The sequence below is a fragment of the Molossus molossus genome, unplaced genomic scaffold (genome assembly GCF_014108415.1).
Source record: "Molossus molossus isolate mMolMol1 unplaced genomic scaffold, mMolMol1.p scaffold_m16_p_20, whole genome shotgun sequence".
NCBI classification, from domain to species: Eukaryota; Metazoa; Chordata; class Mammalia; order Chiroptera; family Molossidae; genus Molossus; species Molossus molossus.
In genome coordinates this window covers 1,483,314-1,507,800 of record NW_023425356.1, presented here as the reverse complement: position 1 = coordinate 1,507,800, position 24,487 = coordinate 1,483,314, and the positions used below count along the sequence as shown (strand labels likewise).

Here is a 24,487-nt window from a genome sequence, read left to right as displayed (position 1 = left end):
ATAAGGCCACACTGAACATCTACATCTGAAACTGAATTATTAAAGCTGATGGACTGGTTTTTAAATAAGCATGATAAACATATTTGAGAACATGAGGGATGACACGAGCAATATGAATCAGGAAAATAGGAAACTGAAATGAATAGAAGTATTAGGCATAAAATGGAATAATCGGAACACATACTCATTGAGGTTATTTATTAATAACATGGGATAAATAGTATAGGTGCAGCTGAAAAGGAATTTGTGATTGGAAGAACAGTATAAACTCTATAGTGGTAGTAGGAAAAGGTTAAAAAAAACAAACTATGGCAGCTTATTTTAAAATTTTGTAATATCGAAGCTAGAACAGAAAGGGAGTAATATAAAAACGAGAATGGGAAATATTTTAGACATACTGGAGATAAATTTGAAGACTGAAAGAAACAAACCTCAGAGGGAAAAGGAAGTCTCAAGCCAAACATATATGTTTCAAATACCTTTATTGTTTTCTTTAAAGAAATTTCCTAAAAATCTGCTGGAGCAATAGACCAACTACCCAACCAGCTCTCATCAGGATAACAGCTCATTGTCAGAACCATAGAACACACTTCTAGGTTATCACGTGGCTATACCCTTTAAGGTTCACTTCAAACCCTCCCCTTGCTGCATCCATCAATCCTTAGGAAAACTTGGCTAATCCAATCAGCCTCCTTGCATCAAAACACCCATCTTGACCCTGGCTGGGTAGGTCAGTTGGAGCGTCATCCCAATAAGCCAAGGTTTCAGGTTCTGTCTCTGGTCAGGGCATATGCAGGAATCAATGAATGAATGCATAAATAAGTAGAACAACAAACCAATGTTTTTCTCTCTCTCCCTCTTTCTCTAAAATAAATTTTTAAAGCATTGGCCTATCCCAAATGGTTATTTAAGAAAAGACCCATCTTATGCCAGACCCTAAAAAACCCCAACTATAATATAAATATATTCCTGAAACACATCAAATGTGTTTATATTAATAAATTCACAGTAATACTAAAGCCTCATTCATTGCCTTTAGAAGATTCTAGGGGGCAAAGTCATTTCTAAAACTGGTAATCAATAAAAGGGCAGAATCAAGCACACATCCTGCCTCTCGCATAGGAACCACACTCCAGGGTAATCACAGAACTAAGGGGGGGTTTCTCTTTATAGTTGCATTGTGACTTAGGGGTGTGGAAGGAACGACAGAATTTAGGGCATCACAGTTCTCCAAGCATCACGAAAAAGGGAAAATCACATAGTAGCCTCCTCCCACACTGCCACCTGTGCAGTAGTCACGCCAGAAAAGTCCTCCTGAATCTGACCACCAAGCTATAAGATATGTAGGAAACAGAGAGGAACAAGTCAAATGACACCAAGGGACGCCCTCTGTAAAACCAAGAGTGGGAAAGTCTTATGCTAATTAATAGAAATAATCGACACAGGAGCCCCAAGGTCAAATCCCGGTTGGCCATCTCGCGTCCTGCAGGTAAACGCGTCCCACTTATCGCGAGCGGCTCCCTCCTTACGTCACAGGTACAGGACGCGAAGGTTCCCAAAGCCCCCTTCCAAGCCTGCGTGGGAAGTGTTGCGCATGCGCGGGGAGTGCGGCGCGTCTGCGCGGTCTGCAGGGCCGTACCTCCGGCGCCCTCGTGCGGTCGCGCAGTGCCACTGACCCGCCTGCGACCGGCATGACGGGCTGGGCGCTCGCGGCTGCCTCCGCCTCGCTGCAGCGCAATGGAGTGTCTGCGGAGCCTGCCGCGGCTCCTGCCGCGCGCGCTGGGGCTGCCCCGGCGCGGCCCGTGTGCTCTGGCCTGGGGCTCGACCCCCGGGTGCGCCGCCGGACTGCTCGGAGGGAGCCGGGCCGCGCCGCCCTGCGGACCCCGCGGGCCCCGCCTGGCAGGTACGCCCCGCCCTCAGCCCAGGGCCCCGGCCCGCGTGCTCTTCGACCCCTGTCCCCCGGGCCCTCGCGACCTCGGGGTCCGCCTGGCCCAGGCCCGACTCCCGGCCTGTCCCCCTCGCCAGCCCAGCTGCTCTGCGGAGGGTTGGTTTTAACGCTGGTGTCTCCTTATTCGTCACGATTGTTGTGGAGTCGAGATCGGGCTAATTCGCCTGAAACGTGTGTATTTGTGTCTGTTCCCTGCGGGCCCGGTTACAGGGGTCCGGGTGATGGGGTGGGGACGCACTTGATAGGGGACTTGGTGGTCAGAGCTGCTCAGAGGTGGAGCCGACTTTGTCTTCGCGTGCAGCCGACAGCGGAGGTCGAGGCCTCCCCCCCCCCCCCCGGGGGGAAGCAGCGGGAGTTCGTGTTTTTTTCACCGACCGGTCAAGCATGACGATACGCTAACGTTTCCACAAACGGGAGGTTGCGTTGCTAATAGCGCTGAGCAACAACCGGATTCAAGTGTCCCGCCTCTCAGTGTTGCACTGTCAGATAAATGTCCTCATGTGAGTTTCCAAAGGAACCCAGCGATCCCACCTCGTCCCCAACTCTCCGAATTGGCTTCTTCCCATACTCCCTCCTTTGATAATGCTCACGAACCCAGGTTCAGCCCACCTAATGTTTTAGGGCAAATGTCGAGATGCAGAGTCATCCAACGTGTGGCTGATGAGCAAATGCTGATGTGTCACGCTGACCTTCACCTCTATTCAGCTGACCCTTAGAGCATAGTTTGTATTTTACAAAGAGGTGACCACAAGCCTCAGGTACTAACCAACTACATGTGTCATGGAATGTATGTAACAGCAAGGAGTAAGATCAGAAATGAGAATGTATCGGCACGTTCTGTGGAGGCAGCAGGATTACTTTGGAAGCATAAAATAATGGGTAATATTTTTACACCTCTGCCCATCCCCCTCACGTTTATTATTTTGAACATTGCTTTTTTGTTAGATACTACACTTACTTGATGATACTTAAGAGCTCACTTTATTTCAATCTAATCACGTGCTTTAAGTTTATTTTCAAATAAAGATTTGTCTTCATTCCAGTTCGCTGAGGTCAGCATTCCAGTTCAGTTGGTTATTTTGTAAGTAGTAACAAAGTATTTTTGTGGAAAAGAAGTTAATACAAAGAAGTAAAGTCTGTAGATTTCATAATTCATAGGTCAAGCAGATAATCCTGATACTGCAATGCTGAAAGGGCAGGGGTACTTGAGGTCTGTTTTGTAAAACACATCTAACAATATAATTTGCATGAGGAGCCTTTTTAAATTATGGGAAAAAAAAGAATGGACACTTCCTTTTCATCTCAGAACACTGTGTTGTACATTTGTTCATCCAACTCTGAGATATTAGAAGGGAAAAGGTTGGAATCCATAATTATTCTACCGCCTCACCTAAGCCAGTTAAAAAACCATTCCCTGTTAAATCTAACATAATCATCTATAAATATTAAAATGCACAAATGAATATTTCTTTTTTCCCCTAGGAAAAAAATAAAAATAATAGCAAAATGGTCTGAAGACCACGTACTAAGAGTTATATCTAAGCTGCACGTGGCAACCAGTCATGACTACAGGGAGTTCTCTGATTCATTCTCCAGGTGAAATGCACCGGCTGAGAACTGATGTCAGTCAGGCCACTTTAGCCAGTGTGGCCCCTGTGTTTACTGTGGTGAGTATGTTTGGGACATTTGATAACTTACAGGAAGAACTCATACTTCCTAGTCTTGTCTTTGTGTTTTGCTTAGCAAGTGAAACTTCACTCATGACTCTGAAGCTCCTCTTTAATACTAACACAGGTCACTGGAATCCCAGCTCAGAGCTTCCTACTTGAGTACAGCCACTGCAGGGTCCGTTCTAGGCTGCTGCAAAAAGCTAGTGTTGCAATAAAGCGAGTCATAATCTTTTGCTGGTGGAGGGTCTTACTTCAGTTTGTAAAAATCACAACATCTGTGAGATGTAATAGCTAAGCACAGTAAAAAGAGGCCTGCCTGTACTCAGGATTTCCCTGTGAATCCATTAAGTCCTTGAAGAGTTTAAGCCACTGAGGGGCTTGACCCTCTCCATGCAACATAACATATGCAGAAGCACTCTGAAGGCAGCACAGTGGAGTATTTAAGAGTGCATGCCCTGGCTGGTTTGGCTTAGTCAGCCCTCGGACCTAAGGGTCTTGGGTTTGATTCCTGGTCAAAGGCATATACCTGGGTCACAGGTTTGATACATGGCCCTAGTCGGGGTCATGCAGGAGACAACCAATAGATGTGTCTCTCACATCGATGTTTCTTCCCCTCCCCCTCCCCCTCTCCCCCTCCCCCTCTCCCCCTTCCCCTCTCCCCCCCTCTCCCTCTCCCCCCTCCCTCTCCACCCCCTCCCTCTCTTCCTCCCTCTCTCTCCCTCTACCCCCACCCCTTCTCTCCCTTGGGTGAGGATTAACAAAACAAAAGAGTGCATGCTTTGAAGGTCATCTCTGCCACTTTCTCTGAAATGGTTCAGGTAAAAAAATGAATAAAATATGAGGGGTGTGTATATTATGTATTTAGAGAGAGAAACAAGGCCATTGGGGCAAAATGTTAACAAAGTGTGACTAGGTGAAAGTTACATGGAAATTTAGTTGTAACATTCTTGCAACTTTTTTGTAGGCTAAATTCAAATCTCAGCCCTGCCTCTTACTATTAACTGAGTAGACTTGGACAAGTAATGATGACATTGTTGTGCCTTAGTTTTCTCATCTGTAAGCTGGGGATAATAGTACCTACTTTATAGAATTGTAAGGTTTAAATTAACCCACATGTGTAAAACCCTTAGAATAGCGTCCCACACGTGGTAAGCATTCAGTATACATTAGACATTATCATCCTCATTGTTACTTAGACTTATTAACATAAGAACTTTTCTTTATAAATTGTATATACATAGAACAGAATAACCCCTAAATTCCATGTAAAAGTTATCACTGTCATTCAGTGTTCTGGAAGAGTCGGCCAATTCAGTTAAACAAGAATACCAAATCAGATGTTAAATATTGAGAGAAGGTTCTTTACAGGTGAAATCATTGTCTACCAAGAACACTTAAGAAAATCAGTCTGTGGCCCTGGCCAGTTTGGCTCAGCGGTTAGAGCGTTGGCCTGCGGTCCGGAGAGACCCGGGTTCGGTTCCCGCTAAGGGCACGTACTTCGGTTGCAGTTTGTCCCCGGCCCTGGTTGGTCGTGCGGGTGGCAGCCACTCGATGTGTCCCTTCATGTCGATGTTTCTCACTCTCTCTCCCTTCCTCTCTCTCCCTCCCATTCTATCTGTACAAAAAATGGAAAAATATCCTTGGGTGAGGATAAAAAAAAAAAAAAAGAAAAGAAAATCAGTCTGTGTGATTTTAGAAAGTGAGCTAATCATCTCACTTTTAATGTGAGTTATTTGGCAAGATAAACACTTTAAGAAATCATAGTTTGTGTGATCCTTTTTTCAAATGAGGAGAATCCCATTAAAAATGCCAGCTCAAGCCCTGGCCGGTTTGGCTCTGCGATTAGAGCGTCCGCCTGCGGTCTAGAGAGACCGAGGTTTGGTTCCCGCTAAGGGCACGTACCTCGGTTGCAGTTGTTCCCCGGCCCTGGTTGGGTCGTGCGGGTGGCAGCCACTCGATGTGTCCCTTTCATGTCGATGTTTCTCTCTCCCCTCCCTCCCTCCCACTCTGTCTGAACAGAAAATGGAAAAATGTCCTCAGGTGAGGATAAAAAAAAATGACAACTAAACATTAGGGTACAAGAATATTCAGTATATTAAGTAGAAAGTAGAGGAGAGACTAGAGAGGAGTGTGTCTAACATGAGTCTCTTTAATAGGAAAAAATCTGGAAGGACAGTCAGTAAAATATTAGCATGGTTTTCTCTAAAATTTGTCATTTCAGGTGATTAGTTTTATTTTACTTATCTTTATTTTCAAATTTTCTGCAGCAGATGAATGTGTTTGTGAAGTGTGTTTGAGGAGGAAAGCTAGTATGTACCGCATAAAACATGAAGCTTCCTTTGATGTAAAGTTCCCTTAACAGTAATGTTTGTGGTGCTCATTGTGTGTTCATATTGATCTAATGTTTGCTGATGAGGATAAGCTGAAATGTATATTGTGGGTTTTATTGTGTTACTGACAAAGCATGCATATGTTTCCATGGTAATAGCCCAAGACTTGTACCTACCACAATATTCAGTGTCTTTCTGAAAATGCATGTTTAATAGTAATTAGTACAACCCAGCACATAGTGATTTGTGAAATATTATTTGACATCTTGCAGTCTTGACCATGGACAAGTATTAAAGAGAAATGTTTCCTCTGCTTTACAGGAGATAAGTGCATTTTCTGCATCTGTCCTCTCTTCAAACTGTCAGAAGAGGCCTTTTCTGTACATATTAATTGATTCAGCAACGCCTATCAGAGACTTCTTAGCCTCCCTAGATACTTGAATCACGAGACACCCACAGCTGGTCCAGTCTATCAGAAGGGCAGTGTCAGGTGGCTCCTCTTCAGAAACCCTTGCGGCTGTCCAGCGGCTCTTCTGGCCCCTGTGACAGCTCAGGTGCAAGGGGGCGATAGTCTCAAAGGTGGGTCTGAGGCCCACCGTGGCTTGGAGCGCCCACCCTATGCCAGTATCTCTTAGAACCATCTGAGGCACATCTGGGCTCCCCAGGGAACATGGCCAGTAATGGGAGCCCCGCTCAGGGAGGGCAGGGCGTGGCTCCCCCGGTGTCCAGTGCAGACCCAACTTGGCACTTATGATTGGCAGTGTTGTGTAGGAACACAACTTTATCACATCTCCAGTCACTGAGAGAGAAAGCTAATCCAGGTCAGATCTGTCCAGCAAAGGAAAAGGGACTTTTTAACCATAACTCATAACTGACTTTACCCTAAAGAAAGGCAGTGTGATCGATACCTGTGTTCTAGTGTTTGTGAGATATTGTAGTACCATGTAGTATGCTATTATAAAGAGCTTACTGATTCGGGAGAAAATGCTATTTTGTTATCTCTTTTCAGACAAAATTTGACAAAGGAGGAAATGTTACTTCTTTTGGTGAGTATTTTTAAGTTTTTTCTAAATCACCTATTTTAATCAGTGCATGAATGAATCTGATGGAAGTTAAGAAATGGCGGTGCTTTGAATGGAGCATCCTTTGCATATGTGCGTGCGTGCAAAAGGGGTCCTTGTTCAGCGTCAGTCCGTCAGTGGGAACTGCAGTCCCTGGTTCGTGTTCTCCCGAGAGGCTGTCCTGGAGGGGCACCCGCGCTCCGCCTGCAGCAAGGGCACAGAACACTCTTCCCTCTGCCTCTTCAGTCTCCTTCCTGCTCTCTCGGTCCTCTGACAGCACAGAGGAGGGTGACAGACGACAGCAGGGCGGGGCGTGGGACGCCGTCAGGTGGAGCTCTGCCGTGGGGCCTCGGAGACCCCTGTTCTCTGCAGTGGCCTGAGCCTGCCTTCACTGTGTCCTCTCCCCCTCCCCTCTCCTGCTGCTGCTGAGGTCGTCGTGGAACACTGCAGGCTTTGCTCGACGACTCCTGCACAAGGTGCGCTGCTCGGCACTGCCGCAGACGTGGTTCCGCGCCAGGTAGAGGTGGCACCGACCAGCATCGTCGCCGGAGCTTTGCTGCCCGTCACACTTTCAGGCAGTGATTTGATTTTCAGGCAGAGAGTTCAGTGTGAGGATTGACTTTTTCTCATTTTGTATCAGTCCAAGAAGAAAGAAATTGAACTTATCTCTTACTGATTTAAAATATTAAAGACGGTAACGTAGTGAGAAAAAGTAGAATGTGTAGTTCTGGCCCTGGCCAGTTTGGCTCAGCAGTTGATTGTTGGCCTGTGGACCAGAGAGTCCTGGGTTCAGTTCCTGCTATGGGCACGTACCACAAAAAAAATAAATAAAAGAAAAGAATGTGTAGTTCTGTGCAGTTCATATTAAAAAATAAAAAGATGACCTGTCTCTAGAACTAGAAATTGATATGAGAAGTTCTAATGATGTATTGCTGTAGTTTTTATATTGGTCCCAAGGAACTTACAATACAGAGAAATTTTGTGAAGTATGGATAAGAGGAGAAAAGACTATTCAAGTTTGACTAGATTTAGCCTGAGTATGTTTTGAGGTAAAAATAGGTATTAAAAAGACTCCTGCTAGCTTTGGTTTCTGGTAATAATACAAAACTGCCTTGACAACGGGGGCTCTGATATAAACATTAAACTCTTCAGCTGATGGGCGGAGCCACTCTTTTCATCGAAAGCATTTCTTTCATAGAAAGGAAGAAAACTGACTTATATCAAGAGCTAGGTCTTCAAGCCAGAGATTTACGGTTTCAGCATTTAATGAGCATCACCACCAGGAACAACAGGATCATCCTGAGGATGGAGGTACAGGCTTCCCTTCCATCTCCCCTCCCCACAGGCCTGCGGACGCCACTGCCTGGCGCCTGGTCAAGGCACAGGTTAACGTGCGTAGACAGACATATTTTAAAGCCTTCCCTTGTTTCCTTTATTCTCTAGTTTCCCCTGATTACCTGAAAGTCTTAATGAATATATAATTTGTTTAATTCCAGTTCTGTTGAGAGTGAGTTCAAGGTATCAAGTCTTATATATATTTTAGGTTTCCTTTTTTTTAAATTTTTCAAAATGTTTTTATTGATTTTTTAGAGAGAGAGAGAGAGAAACATTGGTGTGGGAGAGAACATCTATTGGCCACCTCCTGCATGCCTCCTACTGGGGATGGAGCCTGCAACCCGGGCCATGTGCCCTGACCGGGAATCGAACCAGGACCTCTCAGTCCATGGGACGGCACTCAATCCACTGAGCCACACTAGCCAGACTAGGCTTCCTTCTATTAAAAAAAAAAAAAAAAAAAAAAGACTGGCCCTGGCCGGTTTGGCTCAGCGATTAGAGTATTGGCCAGTGGACCAAAGAGTTACAGGTTCGATTCCCGGTCAAGGGTACATATCTGGGTTGCAGGTTCAGTCCTGGGCCCCAGAAGGGGTCGTCTGGGAGATAACCAATCAACGTGTCTCTTCCACATTGATGTCTCTCCCTCCCTCCCTTTCACTCTCTGTAAAAACTCAATGGAAAAATATCCTCAGGTGAGGATTAACAAAAATAAAAAATAAAAAGCCTGGAATAGTGATTTTGTTTAGGCCTAATCTAAACTTGAGAGTGTTCAAGTCTGTTTTATGGTAGTTATTTTTCCCTACAGCTTGTGTACACATATACATATATCTTTTTTCCCTCTGCAGTATTTGAAAGCTGTGATAACTCCAGAGTGTCTGCTGATACTAGATTATCGTAATTTAAACCTGGAGCGGTGGCTATTCCGGGAACTCCCTTCACAGCTGGCCGGAGAGGGTCAGCTTGTCACGTACCCGCTACCCTTTGAGTTTAGAGCGATAGAGGCGCTCCTGCAGTACAGGGTGAGTCCACTCGGGGCTTCATGAACTTGTTCTGGTTTAACTGCTGAGAGCAGCCCGGCTGGTGTGGCTCGGTGGCTGAACATCGAACCCAGGCACCAAGAGGTCACCGGTTCGATTCCCGGTCAGGGCACATGCCCAGGTTGTGGGCCAATCTTCAGTGGGGGGCGTGCAGGAGGCGGCCTGTCGATGTTCTCTCTCATCGATGTTTCTGTCTCCCTCTGTAAAAAAAATCAGTAGGAACATTTTTACTGCTGTGAGTAGGAAGACAAGTTGGCGATGTTTCCATGGCACTTTCCCGGCTCCCCACACAGAACAGCTCTGAGGGTCCTGTATGGAGAACGCACTAGATTCTTAACTCTGGCCCAGTCCGACAGGTCTGGTCTCCGGCAGAGCACAGTCTGAGTCGTGCTTGACACTCAGCGAAGCACATCGCAGGCTGGCTGTCCTTTCACAGTCTTGATGACTGTGTTCAGGGCTGACCATTCCAAATACTTACCCTAAGTATGATGTAACCGAACGTCAGAAATTTGAAGTGTGTTCCGTTTTCTTCTCTAAGGTAAATTGTGGGTATTTGTAAAAGTGCTTACATGTGATAAATACTGCAGCACCAGTCGTTCTGATACTTTCCAGATTTGCTTAGTACAGTCTTTTGTTTGAGCAGCTAAACGATGCCTCTGTTTGGGACCTACCTTGACATAGGAACTGTGTACACTTCCGATGACTGCTGTTGAAATGATAGCCACTGGGTGTCTGAGGATCCTGTCAGGCCCTGAACAAGGATAGTCACTGTTTTCCTGGCCCCCACAACTCTCTGGTTGTCATTTCTTCCCTGCTAGTCAGTATAGGACTGTGCAGGGAGGGAGGTTTGGGGGCACCGGGTACCCTCTCTTTCATCTGCCTCGCTCTGGAGGAGCAGGGATGGCTGCCTTCCCTGCTCAGGTTAACAGCCCACGGCTCCAACTGCTACCAGCCAGGAGGTGGCGACTAGTTGGAGCAGTTAACAAGCTGGGAGAGAAAAGGAGACAAACGGTGGGCGGGCCGTGCGTGGGCTGAGTGCGAAGAGTGTCTGAGGCCGTCTCTCGTCGGCGTCCCCCTGACCAGTCAGTCCGCGCTGCCCCGCTGGTGTCCTGGCAACTCACGCCTGCCGAGCAGCCACGGTGCCTGTGCGACCTGGACGAGTTTGACTTTACAAGGATTTGCTTTATTTTTTAGTCCAAGTTATGTTTTTATTTTCAGAGAGTTTTTTCCTTGGAAATTTTGAACTGTATTCTGTTTACAAAGAACAGAACTATTGTTTACCAAATGTAAAGTTTGGGTTTTAGCCACTGAAGGGCGGGTTTTCTTTTAATCAATCCCTGATTCCGTTTGTAATGAGTCTCTGTAGGGAAGACTTCTGAGTGTTACATTCCCTCCCAGGTGCACACCTGGTAATGGACATGGCGCATGGTCATCATTCACCCGGGAGGCGGGGCTTGTGGGTCTGGGAAAGGCATCCCGGCAGGGCCAGGCTGTGAATGTCACCCGCTGCCCCAGCTATGACAGATTTCTGTGCTTAATCACAGGACTCGCTAACGCTGAGTACTCTAGAAAGACTGCCCGAGTTCTTACGAATAGTCATGTTATTGTCTAGATCAGCATCCTTCAGGGCAAACTGAACATGTTGGAGCCCCGGATCCTCGACACGCTGGAAGCATTGGTGGATCCCAAACACTCCTCTGTGGACAGAAGCAAACTGCACATCTTACTGCAAAATGGCAGAAGGTAACAGGTGTCCTGCCCTCCGTCCACAGCTCTCTCACCTGCAGGGTGGTGAACTCAGCTCTCTCGGGGGCGGGGGGGAGTGAACTCAGGCACAAGATTAGTGTGATTATTGCTTGTTGGTAAAATACCAGCCGGTCTTTTTTTTTTTTTTTTTTTTTTTTTTAAATCCTCATCCGAGGACATTTTTCCATTTTTTGTACAGACAGAGTAGGAGGGAGAGAGAGGAAGAGAGAGAGGGGGAAACATCGATGTGAAAGGGACACATCGAGTGGCTGCCACCCGCACGACCAACCAGGGCCGGGGACAAACTGCAACCAAGGTACGTGCCCTTAGCGGGAACCGAACCCGGGTCTCTCCGGACCGCTGGCCGACGCTCTAACCGCTGAGCCAAATCGGCCAGGGCAGTCTTTTTTTTTTTTTTTTTTTTTTTTTTTTAATTTTTTCTTTATTGATTTTAGAGAGAGAGGAAGGGAGAGGGGGAGAGATAGAAACATCGATGAGAGAGAACTTCGACTGGCTGCCTCCTGCATGACCCCACTGGGGATTGAACCTACAACCTGGGCATGTGCCCTGACCGGGAATCGAACCGGCAACCTCTTGGTGCAGGGGTCAACGCTCAATCACTGAGCCACACTGGCCAGGCCCAGCCAGTCTTGCTAGTGGTGATGACTTCCTGTTGGCACCTTCAGAGCACCAGAACAGCCTTATGGGCGCTGCGTAAAGGGGCACAGGGTGGTGATGCAGGGAGAGCTGTGTCCGCCTACCTGTGGCTGAGGTGGAGGAATTGGTTCTTAATCTGCATGGTACCCAGCATAGCACTGGCTGCACATCACTGTTCATCAGTATGTGAGGGGTCTGCTCAGCAAGGTGCTGGAGGACGCCGTTCTCGTGGTGATGTGTCTGCAAGTTCATGATGTTGGCCTTTCTGTGCACCTGCTCTTACAGTCTGTCCGAGTTAGAAACAGACATCAAAATGTTCAGAGAGTCGATTCTGGAGATCCTGGACGAGGAGGAGCTGCTGGAGGAGCTCTGTCTCAGCAAGTGGAGCGACCCCGAGGTCTTGTGAGTGACACCCCGCTCTGTTGTCGTCCCTCAGGCAGGGCTCTGTCTTCTCATCAGGTGACTTCACGGAGAGCAGAGCACATGCGTCTCTTGTGAATGTAGAAGTCGTCCTCTTCCTGTGCCCACTCAGGCTCAGTCTTTACTTCTCCGTACTCAGAGTATGTCACTGTTGTCTCTGCAAACAGCGTCAGAAATTCACACAGATGCTTTGTAATGTGCACAGCTTACCCAGTCTGTGCAGATTTCGAAGCATCATCCGTCCCAGTAAGGAAATGTTAAGATAAGAAGGGCTGTGCCACCTAAAAACTCTAGTCAGGGCACTCTCATTGCTCCTGCTCACTTGCAGAGTGGGCTGGTCTGTGCCGGCTGACAGTGCACATCCTCCAGAGCTCTGCCTCCTGGTGGGAGGGGCCGAGACTGTTGGCATCATTGGTTTGAGAGCAGGCGTGTTCGCCTGAGGAAGGAGATGCTCTGTGTGTTCACTTTTAGTCTGGTATTGTTGTACCTGCTTCGTACTCACACACGGCATCAGCAGTCACACGTCCAGGCCTTGCTGTGACTGGCAGTGAAGTGGGGCCTGGGACAGACAGTGAGGCACTAGCCGTGTGGCAGGAGCCTCGGCTTCAGACCTGGGGCACCGCCACTCACAGCCTGCTCCAGGGACGTGACGGGAGGGAGGCGAGTGCTCGCTGGTAGCTGAGTGTTGGCGCTGGTTCGGGAACGCCGGGCACCGCGTGTGTGGCGCTGGTTCGGGAACGCCGGGCACCGCGTGTGTGGCGCTGGTTCGGGAACGCCGGGCACCGCGTGTGTGGCGCTGGTTCGGGAACGCCGGGCACCGCGTGTGTGGCGCTGGTTCGGGAACGCCGGGCACCGCGTGTGTGGCGCTGGTTCGGGAACGCCGGGCACCGCGTGTGGGGCGCTGGTTCGGGAACGCCGGGCACCGCGTGTGTGGCGCTGGTTCGGGAACGCCGGGCACCGCGTGTGTGGCGCTGGTTCGGGAACGCTGGGCACCGCGTGTGTGGCGCTGGTTCGGGCATCCTGGTTACATGGGTTCTTGTGATTGGAGTGAGCAGAGCAGCGCGGGCATTGACCACGCGGAAGAGATGGAGCTGCTGCTGGAGAACTACCACCGGCTGGCGGAGGATCTGTCCCACGCAGCCCGGGAGCTGCGGGCACTGATCGACGACTCCCAGAGCATCATCTTCATCAACTTGGACAGGTGGGCGCTGCAGGTCGGGCAGGGTTTCTGTAGGGGCCGCTTCCGTGAAGCTGCGCAGCGCTGAAGGAAGCCCGCCTGGGCTGTCGGTGCCCCTGGGGCGTGTCCTCCCGGGGCAGGTGGCCCAGGTCTGCCGCGGCCCTGAGTGCACTTGCCATGCATCTCGCTAGCCGCTCGCTGACCTGACTGCTGTCTCCGCAGCCACCGCAACGTCATGATGAGGCTGAGCCTGCAGCTGACCATGGGCACCTTCTCTCTCTCGCTCTTTGGACTCATCGGAGTTGCTTTTGGGATGAATTTGGAGTCTTCCCTTGAAGAGGTGAGAGTAGAATACATTGTTTCAGTAATCTAGGGGTTTACTTTTTCATGTTTTAAGGTCAATTTTTAAAATAGATTTTTAAAAAGAAAATTTTCATGTATATACTGCTCTAGTGAAAGAAAGTACTCTTTCTGAATTGTTCAAAACCAGGCAGTGTTGCTGGGCCCCATGAAAACATAGGGACAGAGACAGCCAGGTTACCTTGTCTCCCAGGTCTCAGGACAGTGTCGCCTGGGCAGTGAGTGGGGCCGTGCAGACAGCCCCCTGGCAGCTGGCACACCTGGGTGGCTGTCATCACAGCTCTGAAAAGGGAGGTAGTTGTTCCTACTTTACAGATGAGAAAAGCAAGGCCCAGAAAACTTCCGTCACTTGCCAAGCGCACAGAGCTAGAGAATAACAGTTGGATTCGAACCCAGAGGCCTGCAGTCCCACTGTGCTCCACACCTTTCCATGGGAAGGTGGCACTGAGCCCTGGAGCCGGGCTCCGAGTGGGCACCCAGCCTGCTCTGGTCCGTCTGTGCCTCTGGCTGCCAACCTGTGCCTGCCACCTCCTCTGTCGTCAGGACACTCGCCTGGGAGAAGGGTCTTCAGAAGCGGCAGATCTGGTGGCCACTCCCCTGCCTAGAGCTGTGCAGCGGCTCGCGAAGCCTCACGGTGAGCTCAGCGGGGCCGTGTGCCTGACGGGAACTCTCTTCCAGGACCACAGGGTGTTCTGGCTGGTCACGGGCATCATGTTCCTGGGCAGCGGCCTGATCTGGAGGCGGCTGCTGTCGTTCCTTGGGCGGCACCTGGAGGCCCCTCTGCCTCCCGTGGTACGAAGGGTGTGGGTCACGGTGTGGGGGCAGGGGTCACAGCCATGGCTCTGGTTTTACAGCCCCGGCCTGAGTGCTCAGGCTTTGGGGCCCTGGGCCTCCTCACTTTCCTGTCTGGCAGTGAGTCAGCCCCTCTGCTCCTCCGTGTCACGGGGACGTGGGCTGGGAGAGCGTGAGTAGAGCACCTGCGAGCGCCAGGCCCGCCCACTGCGCAGGTGGGACTGCTCACGGCGTGGGCACCAGGCGCGGGCACCAGGCGCGCACCCAGACGGCGTGGGTGACTCTGGTGCAAGTTAGTCACAGACCTGAAATGTAGAAAAGCATTGTCGTCAACATGCCCAGCCAGTGTGGGTCAGTGGATGGAGCGTCGGCCATGGACTGAGAGGTCCTGGTTCGATTTCCTGTCAGGACACATGCCTGGGCTTTGGGCTCGATCCCCAGTCAATCGATGTTTCTATCTCTCTCCCTTCTTCTCTCTAAAAAATCAACAAAAACATATTTTGGTAAAAAGCAAAGATAAAATTTACCTACTTTTTCTCACCTGTGTACGAGTAGGTGACACCACAGGGCTGAGACTGAACAGGTTGACATGGGCTGCAGTCCTCCCGGGGGTGACGAGACGTGCAGACTGACACGCCCCTCTCCTGCTCTGTGCAGATGGCCTCTTTACCTAGAAAGACCCTTCACGCAGACAGACGGCTGGACGTGAAGCAGAGCTTCCGGACGGATGGGCTGGGGCCCAGCAGGAGCGTCCTCACCCCGCGGTGAGATGTAGCCTGCTGGTCGGCACAGGCAGCGCTGGTGCTCGACGGACCTGCGGCTGAAGCGCTCGCCAGCAGTCCGGTACGGCGTCTGATGGACGCGCTGCGGCGTCACAGCTCAGAACCTCAGCACATCGCAGAATTCCAAGGACACCACAGTGCTTGCTGTGTCAAAGGCCGAAGTTCTGTTCTCTGCAACTCTTATAGACGTGAGACATGGAGGGATTAATTTAACAATAGATAATTGAATGTATTTTATGTTATACATATTGAGAAGGGTACAGTGTCGGGCCCAGTACAGCCAGGAAGCAGGACAGACCCTGTCACGAGCTCAGGCAGCCGAAGATCTCAGACAGGGACTCTGGTCCTCGTGACTGTTCTCACTCAGTGAGTGAGAAGCCAGCAAAACACACATTAGCCTTAAAATCCGGAAGCGTGGGCTTTGACCCCGTCTCCAACAGAGTCTTATTTTCTTACATCCATCTCTGTGCAGGTGAGTAAAAAGGCCATGGTCATTTAATATCAGCTTTATGTGGGTTCCAGTTAATCGAGATGTCACTTTTTTGATCCTTGAAACTAGCTTTCTTTGCTTGTTATAATTAAGGCCCTTGAAGGAACGAGTGTCATCTGTTACAGGTTATAGCTGCACTGGTTGTGCCCTAGTCTTTGTTGGAGGTGTCCCCTCTCCCCTGCCCCCTTCCCGGCAGGAGGGTAAGAACATGGTTCCAAGATCCCTTGTTTCCACACCAAAGTTCTGCGGTCAGAACAGTGAGTCTCAAGGCTGCTGTCCTCGACACCAGAACTTCTTCATGGTTCTGGAGGCTAATGGCAGTTGTCCTTGCCCCCAAGATGGGTGGGGAGGCCTGGAGCAGCCTGTGGCCATGGTGGACAGTCGTCACAGAGGCACACGCACACCCCTGTGCCATGGGCATCCGACCCCAGAAGACGGAGTCAGAGGAGACTCGGCCTGTTGAGTGGTCTGGTGATAGGAATGAAAATGCTGTTTCCTGCACTCGCTGGGCTGGGGCCCAGGGCAGCTCCTGGGGGCAGGAGCTCGCTCTGTGCTGTGCTGAGAGCACTGTCCGGCCTCGCAATCTGGTGGACAGACTTCAATCTCACAGGGCTCTCAGCTGCTAGTCTTGGTCTTATTATTGTAAAACAAGTAATACTACTTAGCTGTGACAAAGAATTGGTTGCCCAGAGAGCAGAATTTGGTTTGACTGTGATCATAGAATGGATTTGGTCTTTTCTTCTTCTGGTGTCAGCTTGTTTTTGGATCATTGTTTTCATGAGTCACGTCTTGTCGATAAGGGGAATAATGTACCTGCCTCACAAGGCTGGTGAGGGCTGGGATGTGCAGGGGCGAGCGGGTCTCACACGTCGGCGAGCCCGACTTGGTGGAGTGAGGTGCTCCTTACATGGAGGTTCTCTTAAACCCTTACAGAGCCTGTGCCAGAAATAGACCGAGTTCGGAGGTTTTAAATTTTGAATTAAAATAGACTGAGCACAGGGAAGGGGTGGATGAGATAAACCAAAGAACTTATATACACGTATGCATAATCAATGGACACAGACAACAATGCTGTGGGGGGGGGAGGGGTCTGAATTGGGAGGAGGGTGTCTGGGTGGGGGAGAAACATCTGTAACAAAAATAAATTAATAAAAACTACAACATAAAAAGAGCAAAAATGAAAAAATAAAAAAATAGACTGAACACAAACGAGTCTTTAAAAGCAGAAGGTAGACCAGATGCTCGATTGCGTGTGGCACGAGCAGCCTGTCTATGCAGCCTGTACAGGTCCAGGGCCCAGCAGACTCCCGCTGCCCTGGCGGGCAGGCCTCAGAGCGAGCCTCACACGGGTGCTGCCGGACGGACCATGCTGCTCCCGCAGACTGTGCACTGCTGCCCAGAACCACTGAGGGGCAGTGTGGGTGGGTTCCTGAAGAGTCGTGCAAGCGTTCTTTGGAATTGCAGTGTCAACCCACTGGAAGTTCAGGGTTCACTTGAGAACACCTGTGCCGGTGGTCTAGTGGGTGGAGCCTGGAGCAGGGCTGAGCTCGCCCAAACCCTCAGGGTCGGTTAGCCTGGAAGAAAGTTGTTACATAGACAGAAACTGCAAATATATGTAAATGTGTTCTGATATCTTGAAATAAAGGCAGTTTTGAGTTAAATGTATAAGTTCAGACTTGTATTAGTGAGAAATTAAAACTCTAGAAGGTATTTCCATTCAGAATCTGCTTAGAACTAGTTACTACTTCAGGAATGAAAATTCAGTCCATCTGTTGGGCAGTACCCAGGTTTTACTCAGGTCATATAGGTTAACTTTTAACAATGGGAGGACAGTTTACATTGCTTAATGTGTGGTTAGTACAGTAAATACAAAATCCTACATGAAGAACTTGCTTTCAGCTTTTTTTTTTTTTTTTTAATCCCCACCTAAGACATACTTATTGAGGGAGGGGGGACATTGATCAGTTGCCTGGGTCTGTGCCCTGACCGGGGGTGGAACCTGCAGCCTTCTGGTGTGTGGGACGCCACGCCACCTGAGCCACCTGAGCCACGCCACCTGAGCCATCCCCCCGGGCCAGCTTATACTGTTAACCTTCCCCACCTGGTCCTTGCCGTCGGCTTTGTCAGTCACTGGAGGACAGTGACAGGCCGTCATTTATCGAGGCATTAGCACAGCTACTTGACAGCAGGCGGCAGCCGCACCGAGTCTCCTCCCAGGAGCAGACCTGCACGCCAGGAGTTTCTTCCGCATGCAGACCCGCCTCCTGGGTGCAAACAGCCAGGTGGCTACCAGTTCCTACAGGCAGACTTCCTCTTTGTCTTTTTTAATCCTCACCTGAGGATATTTTTCCATTGACTTTCAGGTAGAGTGGGAAAGAGGGAAGGAGAAAGAGGGAGAGAGAGAAACATCGATGTGAGAGGGGCACATTCACTGGTTGCCTCCCGCACGACCCCAACCAGAGACAGGAATGAACTGCAACCGAGGTACATGCCCTTGACCGGAATCGAAGCGGAGGCTCTGGTCCGAGGGCCGATGCTCTAACCTCTGAGCAACACTGGCCAGGGCCAGCGGGCTTCCTTTTAGGTAATGGTCCTCCGGATGGGCGGAGCTGTGAAGAACCGAGTCTCCTGGGGAGCCGGCAGCTGAGTGCCATTCTCGCCGTCGGCTGGCTTCGTGGGCAGATGAGATGCCTGCACACGTCTGCTGTGGTCCAGCTGGAACCCTGGTGCGGTCCTCGCCCTGGATGGGCCCGTGCTGGTGACAGCCACTCCACCAAGCCACTTGTGGGAGGCCTGGGCCCCTACAGTGGCCCTGGGCGCAGGCCAGACGGCTCTGTCAGCACAGCTGGACCTCCTAGGGGACTGGGAGCCAGTGGAGGGACCCAGGTCCGTCACCTGTCAGAGCAGTGGCCTGAGCTGGGCCAGGGGCAGTAAGTTCAGTTCTACACTTGCCCTCACTATACAGACCACGGACGTGTTGTAGATCAAAACAGACCAGACTCAGATCCGAACTGGGTTCAAATGAAGAGAGCTGTATTAGCCATTTGGCGACTGTCCCATCCTACGCAGAGAGAGCAGCCCCGAGCTCGGGGAGGGTTGCTTATATAGTTGCTTTAGCCCCTGTTAATAAATTGGGCTAAGGGTCTGCAAGCAAGCAGTACAGAGCGGATGTCTGCGGTCAGCCATGTGTCTGAGGGTGAGCAGTTCTGTTGCACAGTGTAGTGTCAGCTCCGGCTGCTGCTGTCTCCTCCCTCCCGCCTAGTTCCTGTGATGCTCTGAGGGTCCAGGGCAAGGTCTGCCGAGTGGACATTTTTAACTACAAGTTTTCCCAGTACTTTAGCTGTATTGCCCTTTTGTTTTATTGCCCTATTGTCTATCCTTCACATTCTCCACTGGTCTTGGGGCTAATTCAATTCCTGAATCTAGATAAGTGTCTTCATCTCCTCTGCTGTGGCTGGTCTCTGGTAAGGAGTGCTCAGGACTGTGAGCTTAACCGTCTGTATTTTTTCCCTGATAAATCGCATTAAGCGATTGATCAGGGTTGGGCCCCAGGTTAACATTAACAAGAGGAGAATTAAGGGGCCCGAAAGGGCAGTGAGCCATGGGGACCAGCCGAATAAGTCCTCACACCAGTTCTTGGAGGCTGGGGCTGAGGCTGACTGAGCTTTTTCTCGTTCACTCAGCCGCTTTCTGACCAGGCTTACGCTTTCCCTAACACCAGAGTGGTTAGCATGAAAGCAGCAGGTTTCTCCTAACCGAGAAGAAATAAACCTGTGGAATAATGTCAGCAAGAATACATAAGTCTTTGGTTTCCACGGGAAAGATGCAGGGAGTCAGTCCTGAGGCGCAAGCAAACCAAGTCCCGGGGGGATGCAGTTAGGATCCAAGTCTCTTGTGATGAGGGGCTTAATGGGGTTAGGGTGGTAGTGTCCCCCCATGAGTCCGCATAAGGGGAAAAGCTTAGTTCGTAGTTGCCGATGATGAAGCATGTCCCCTGTCCTTGTAGGTCTCCGAGGGTCAGGTGGGCCGTACCTTCATAGCAGTGGCCGCCCTTGGGTGCATCTAAATTGGGTAGGTGCCTTACTGGTGATCAGTCAGGAAAGAGACTGGGAGGAAACCCTGGGGAGCTTTATCTTCAGGGGACCCTCGGTCCGCTGGAAGGCCCATTGTTCAGGTATTTGCTCAGGGTGTGCTTTCTTTACCTGAGTGTGGTGAATCCAAAGTTTCCATCCTGCTGCCTTCAGAGCGGTGGGCGTAGTCAGGATAACAGGAGAAGGGCCAGTCCAGCGAGGCTCGAGGGAAGCAGGCTGATGTTTCTTGACCCAGACCCGGTCACCAGGGGTGAAGTCGTGCGGTGGTATCTGGGGTGTCCCCGGTTGGGGTCTGGTGTCCTTGATTGGCTGTCAGGTCTGTTCTCTCAGCCTCTGGATTGCCTGCAAAGAGCTGAGGAGGTTATGGTTACCTAGGTTGGCTAAGACCTCGTCCCCGATTTTGGGTAGAATAGGGGGAGGTTGGCTAAACATGATTTCAAATGGGGTGAAACCCTTAAGATAAGGGGGTACAGCACACATGAAGGAAGGCAAAAGGAAGGAGCCTTACCCAGTTGTCGCCTGTCTCAAGGTGGAGCTTAGTTAAAGTTTCCTTTAGTGTCCTGTTCATTCTCTCTACCTGTCCTGGACTCAGGCCTGTAGACATAATGCAATTTCCAGGTAATCCCTAAAGCTTTAGCTAACAATTCTGTGGTTTGAGCAATGAATGCCGGGCCATTGTCAGACCCCAGAGCTAGAGGGAGGCCAAATCGGGGGACTATCTCAGAGAGCAGTGACCGGGCTGCCCTGGTTGCAGTTTCAGTCGTGGTAGGAAAAGCCTCAGTCCAGCCGGAGTAGGCATCTATGAAAACAAGCAGATATTTATAGCCGTATTGGCCAGGGGTGACCTCAGTAAAGTCAATTCCCAGTGGTCACCAGGAGCTGTGCCTCGTTCTTGGGTCCCAAGGTCTGTTGTTTCCCGAGGGTGAGAGTTGACTTGGTCACAGGCAGGGCATCTCCTTATTTCAGATTCTATCCATCTGTTGAGGTTTGGGACATAAAAGTCCCGGGCTATGGGACTGGAGAGTTTAGTCTTGCCCAGGCGGGTGCCCTGATGCAGCTGAGAGATCAGCTCTCGGCCCAGGGCCGCAGGCAAGAGGATCCTCCCGTCGGGGAGAAGCCTCCAGCCGCGCGGCCCCTGGTTGAAGTTGAGCCTCCGTCCAAGTTCTTCCTCCTGTTGGGTACAGGAGGGCTCCTTGGGGAGGCTTTTCCCCGGAAGGACTGGAAGGATCTCTAGTGGCCCCACTGGTCTTAGGGCAGCCTCCTTGGCTGCCTGATCGGCAAAGGCGTCCCCCTTAGCTTCAGGGGTGTCGGAGTTCTGGTGGCCCCGGCAGTGGATAATGGCCACTCTTGTTGGTAGCCAAATGGCCTCTAGGAGGGCAAGAATTTCTTCTTTATTTTTGATGTTTCCCTCCTGAGGTTAGGAGTCCCCTTTCTTGGTAGAGGGCCCTGTGGACATGGGCTGTGGCGAAGGCATAGCGGCTGTCAGTGTAGATGTTCACTGACTTGCCTTTCGCCCATCTTCAAGCCTGAGTGGGAGCAACTAGTTCAGCCCTGAGCTGAAGTCCCGTGCCCTAGTGCTGGGCCCAGATGACCTTGTCTTGTGTGACTACCACTGCTCCGGCATATCGGACTCCTTCCCGGATGTAGCTGCTCCCATCTGTATAGAGCAGGCTCTGGAGTTGGGAGAGGGTTGTCAGCTAGGTCAGACCTCAGGTTAGTTAGAGTCTCAGGAATGTCTGAGCAGTCATGAAGGGAGCCTGAGGGTCATCGTCAGGCAGCAGGGCGGCCGGGTTGAGGGCAGAGGCCTTCAGGATCTGGATTCGGGAGGAGTCTAGGAGGAGTACCTGGTATTGGGTGATCCGGGCGTTAGACATCTACCGGTCCGGAGGGCTCCTGAGGAGAGCCTCAACAGAGTGTGCCCCAATGACCTGGAGGTCTTGCCCTAGGGTTGCTTGGATGCTTCTTTAACTAAAAGAGCAGTAGCTGCTGTGGCCCGCAGGCAGCCGGGCCAGCCTCTTAGATAAGTAGGCAACTGGTCTCTTCCAGGGCCCTCATGATTGGGGTAGAACCCCTTTGGCTATGCCTCGAGTCTCAGAGAGGAAGAGCTGAAAGGGCTCAGTGATATCAGGCAGAGCTAGAGCCTGTGCAGACACTGAGGCCATTTTTAGTTTCTCACAGGCTGTTGTTCTATCTCAGTCCAGATGAAGGCATTGTCCTTTCCCCCTGTGCTGGTACAGAGAGGCTTAGCGATCTCGGCAAAGCTAGGGATCCAGAGGCGGCAGTACCCTACAGCCCCAAGAAATTCCCGTACCTGTCTCTTGGTCGTGGGGGTAGGGATTTTCATGACCGCCTCTATCCTGCTATTGGAGAGCGACTGATTTCCTTCTTTGAGTTCATAACCTAGGTAGGCCGCGGTGGTGGTGCATAATTGAGCTTCCTTGGCTGAGACCCGGTACCCTAGGTGTTCTAGCTCTAGTAGGAGTGCCTTCGAGCCTCCTCACATTCAGGAAGAGAAGCGGCTGCTAGAAGCAAATCCTCTACATACTGTAGCAGGGTGACGTGTCGGTACCTTTCCCGGAACAGTTGGAGGTCCTTGCTCAAGGCCTCATCGAGGATGGTGGGAGAGTTCTTGAATCCTTGAGGCAGTCGGGTCCAGGTCAGTTGTCCTGAGAATCCCCTTCCGGATCAGCCCATTCGAAGGCGAAGATGGGTTGGCTGAGAGGCGATAAGGGAATTGGAAAGAAGGCGTCCTTGAGGTCAGTAAACACGGCTGGGAGGGATCAGGCTCAGAAGCGTGTCAGGGTTTGGAACCGTGGGGTGGATGGTTTCCACCCGAGTGTTTACTTCCCTTAAATCTTGGACCAGCCTAAAATCCTCAGCCCCAGGCTTCTTAACCGGCAAGAGGGGAGTGTTCCAGGCCGACTGGCAAGGCTTTAAAATGTCAGCTTCTCTGAGTCTATTAATATGCGCAGTTATTCCTAGCTTGGCCTTTATGGAGATCGAGCATTGGCGGACCCGAATGGGGAGGCATTGCTGCTTAGTTGTACTATAACTGGAGCCTGATGCTTAGCTAGGCCAGGGGGTTAGTCTCTGCCCAAACCCCTGGTATTTCCTTTTACCACTTTTCAAGGACAGCATTCGAGGTTTCTTTAGAAGGCTCCTCTAGTAGGAGGTATTCCTCAGATAGGGGCACAGAGAGCAGGAGAGAGACCACCTGTTCCCCCAGGGTCAGGGTGGGGCCCCCCTGCTCGAAGCAGATGGTGACCTGCAGTTTCTGGAAGAGATCTGGTGGCCAAGGAGGGGGGTAGGGACCGTCCGGCATGACTAGGGAGCAATGAGTGACAGTTCCTCTGCCCACGTCAGTTATCCTCGCTGCAGTCCAAGGGTGGGATTGGACGTCCCTGTCGCCCCTACAACTGGCGTTTTCTCAGATGAGAGTGGCCCTGTGGTCTCCTTTAGAACAGAAAAGGTGGCTCCAATATCAACTAGAAATTCAACAGGACGGCCCCCAACTTGTGATGTTACCTTGGGCTCCCGGGGGCCTAATCTGTAGGAGCCCCGCCCCCCTCATTCAGTGTCTGAGGAGGACGAGGTCCTTGGGTTCCTGTTGGGCCCCCTCTTAGGGCAGTCTTTCTTCCAATGGCCATATTCTTGCAGTAGGCACACTGGTTGGGGTCAGGAGGTGGCCGAGGTTTCCGTGGGCTTGTCCTGTGTTTTTAGGCCTATTTCCCGTTGTTCTTTCCGATTCTCCTGAAGAGGCTATGACTACCTTTGTGACTCTTTTGATATTAGCCGTTTCTGGGTCATCTCTGGTGTTAAATACTCTCTGCGCCACTTCAACTAACTCACTAAGATTCTTTCCTTCAAAACCCTCTAATTTCTGGAGTTTCTCCCTAATGTCTGGGGCCGACGGGGTGACAAAGGCAATATTAGTTGTCCGTCTATTCTCAGGGGCCTCCGGGTCTGTGGGCGTAAAGAGGCGATAAGCCTCCATGAGACGCTCAAGAAAGGCCGCTGGGGAGTCCCCTGCGGTGTGAGCAGTCTCGCTTACCTTAGACAGAGTAGTTGGCTTTTTGGCAGCTCCACGGAGGCCCTGGAGTAGACATCGGCGATACTGGGTTAAAGCTTCCTTACCTTGATCAGTGTTCAGGTCCCATTTGGGTCAGAGGGTAGGGAGGTGGGCCTCTAGTTGGGTCAGATTCGTGAGGGGTTGGTCATCTGGCCCAAGTACAAATTTCACTGCCTCTCTGTGGACCCTGTCCCTTCCTTGGAGGTGAACAGGACCTGCAACAATTGCTGACAGTCATCCCAAGTGGGCTGATGGGTGAGGAAGACTGTCTCTAGGAGACAGATTAAACCTTGGGGTGTATCAGAGAAGGAGGGGTTCTATTGTTTCCAATTATACAGATTGCTAGTCGAGAAGGGGACACAGACCATGAAGGGCTGATTCTGGTCTTCGCTCGGTGGTGGAGCAACCTGACGGAGGGCAGCCGAGGAGTCCGGCGCCCGCGGGGGAGGGTTAGAAGGGGCACCGCCACGTGTATGGGGAGGACTGAGCGGCTGAGGGGCTTCAGCCTCTCCGGCAACGGCG

At 50.8% G+C, this 24,487-nt stretch overlaps 1 protein-coding gene across 2 annotated transcripts; it reads left to right on the top strand.

The window, feature by feature from the left end:
- The first annotated feature begins 1,737 nt into the window (after positions 1–1,737).
- Positions 1,738–16,810, top strand: MRS2 (magnesium transporter MRS2). Of its 2 annotated transcripts, XM_036273601.1 has the most exons (11): positions 1,738–1,903; positions 3,545–3,615; positions 6,958–6,994; positions 8,208–8,320; positions 9,190–9,363; positions 10,994–11,124; positions 12,070–12,186; positions 13,253–13,405; positions 13,604–13,721; positions 14,420–14,533; positions 15,191–16,810. In XM_036273601.1, exons 1-11 carry the CDS (start codon positions 1,738–1,740, stop codon positions 15,299–15,301), a joined length of 1,305 nt encoding a protein of 434 aa, XP_036129494.1. In that variant the 3' UTR covers positions 15,302–16,810. The 2 variants fall into 2 exon arrangements, with proteins under 2 accessions (XP_036129494.1, XP_036129496.1); XM_036273603.1 differs by lacking the exon at positions 14,420–14,533.
- The last annotated feature ends 7,677 nt before the right edge of the window (positions 16,811–24,487 follow it).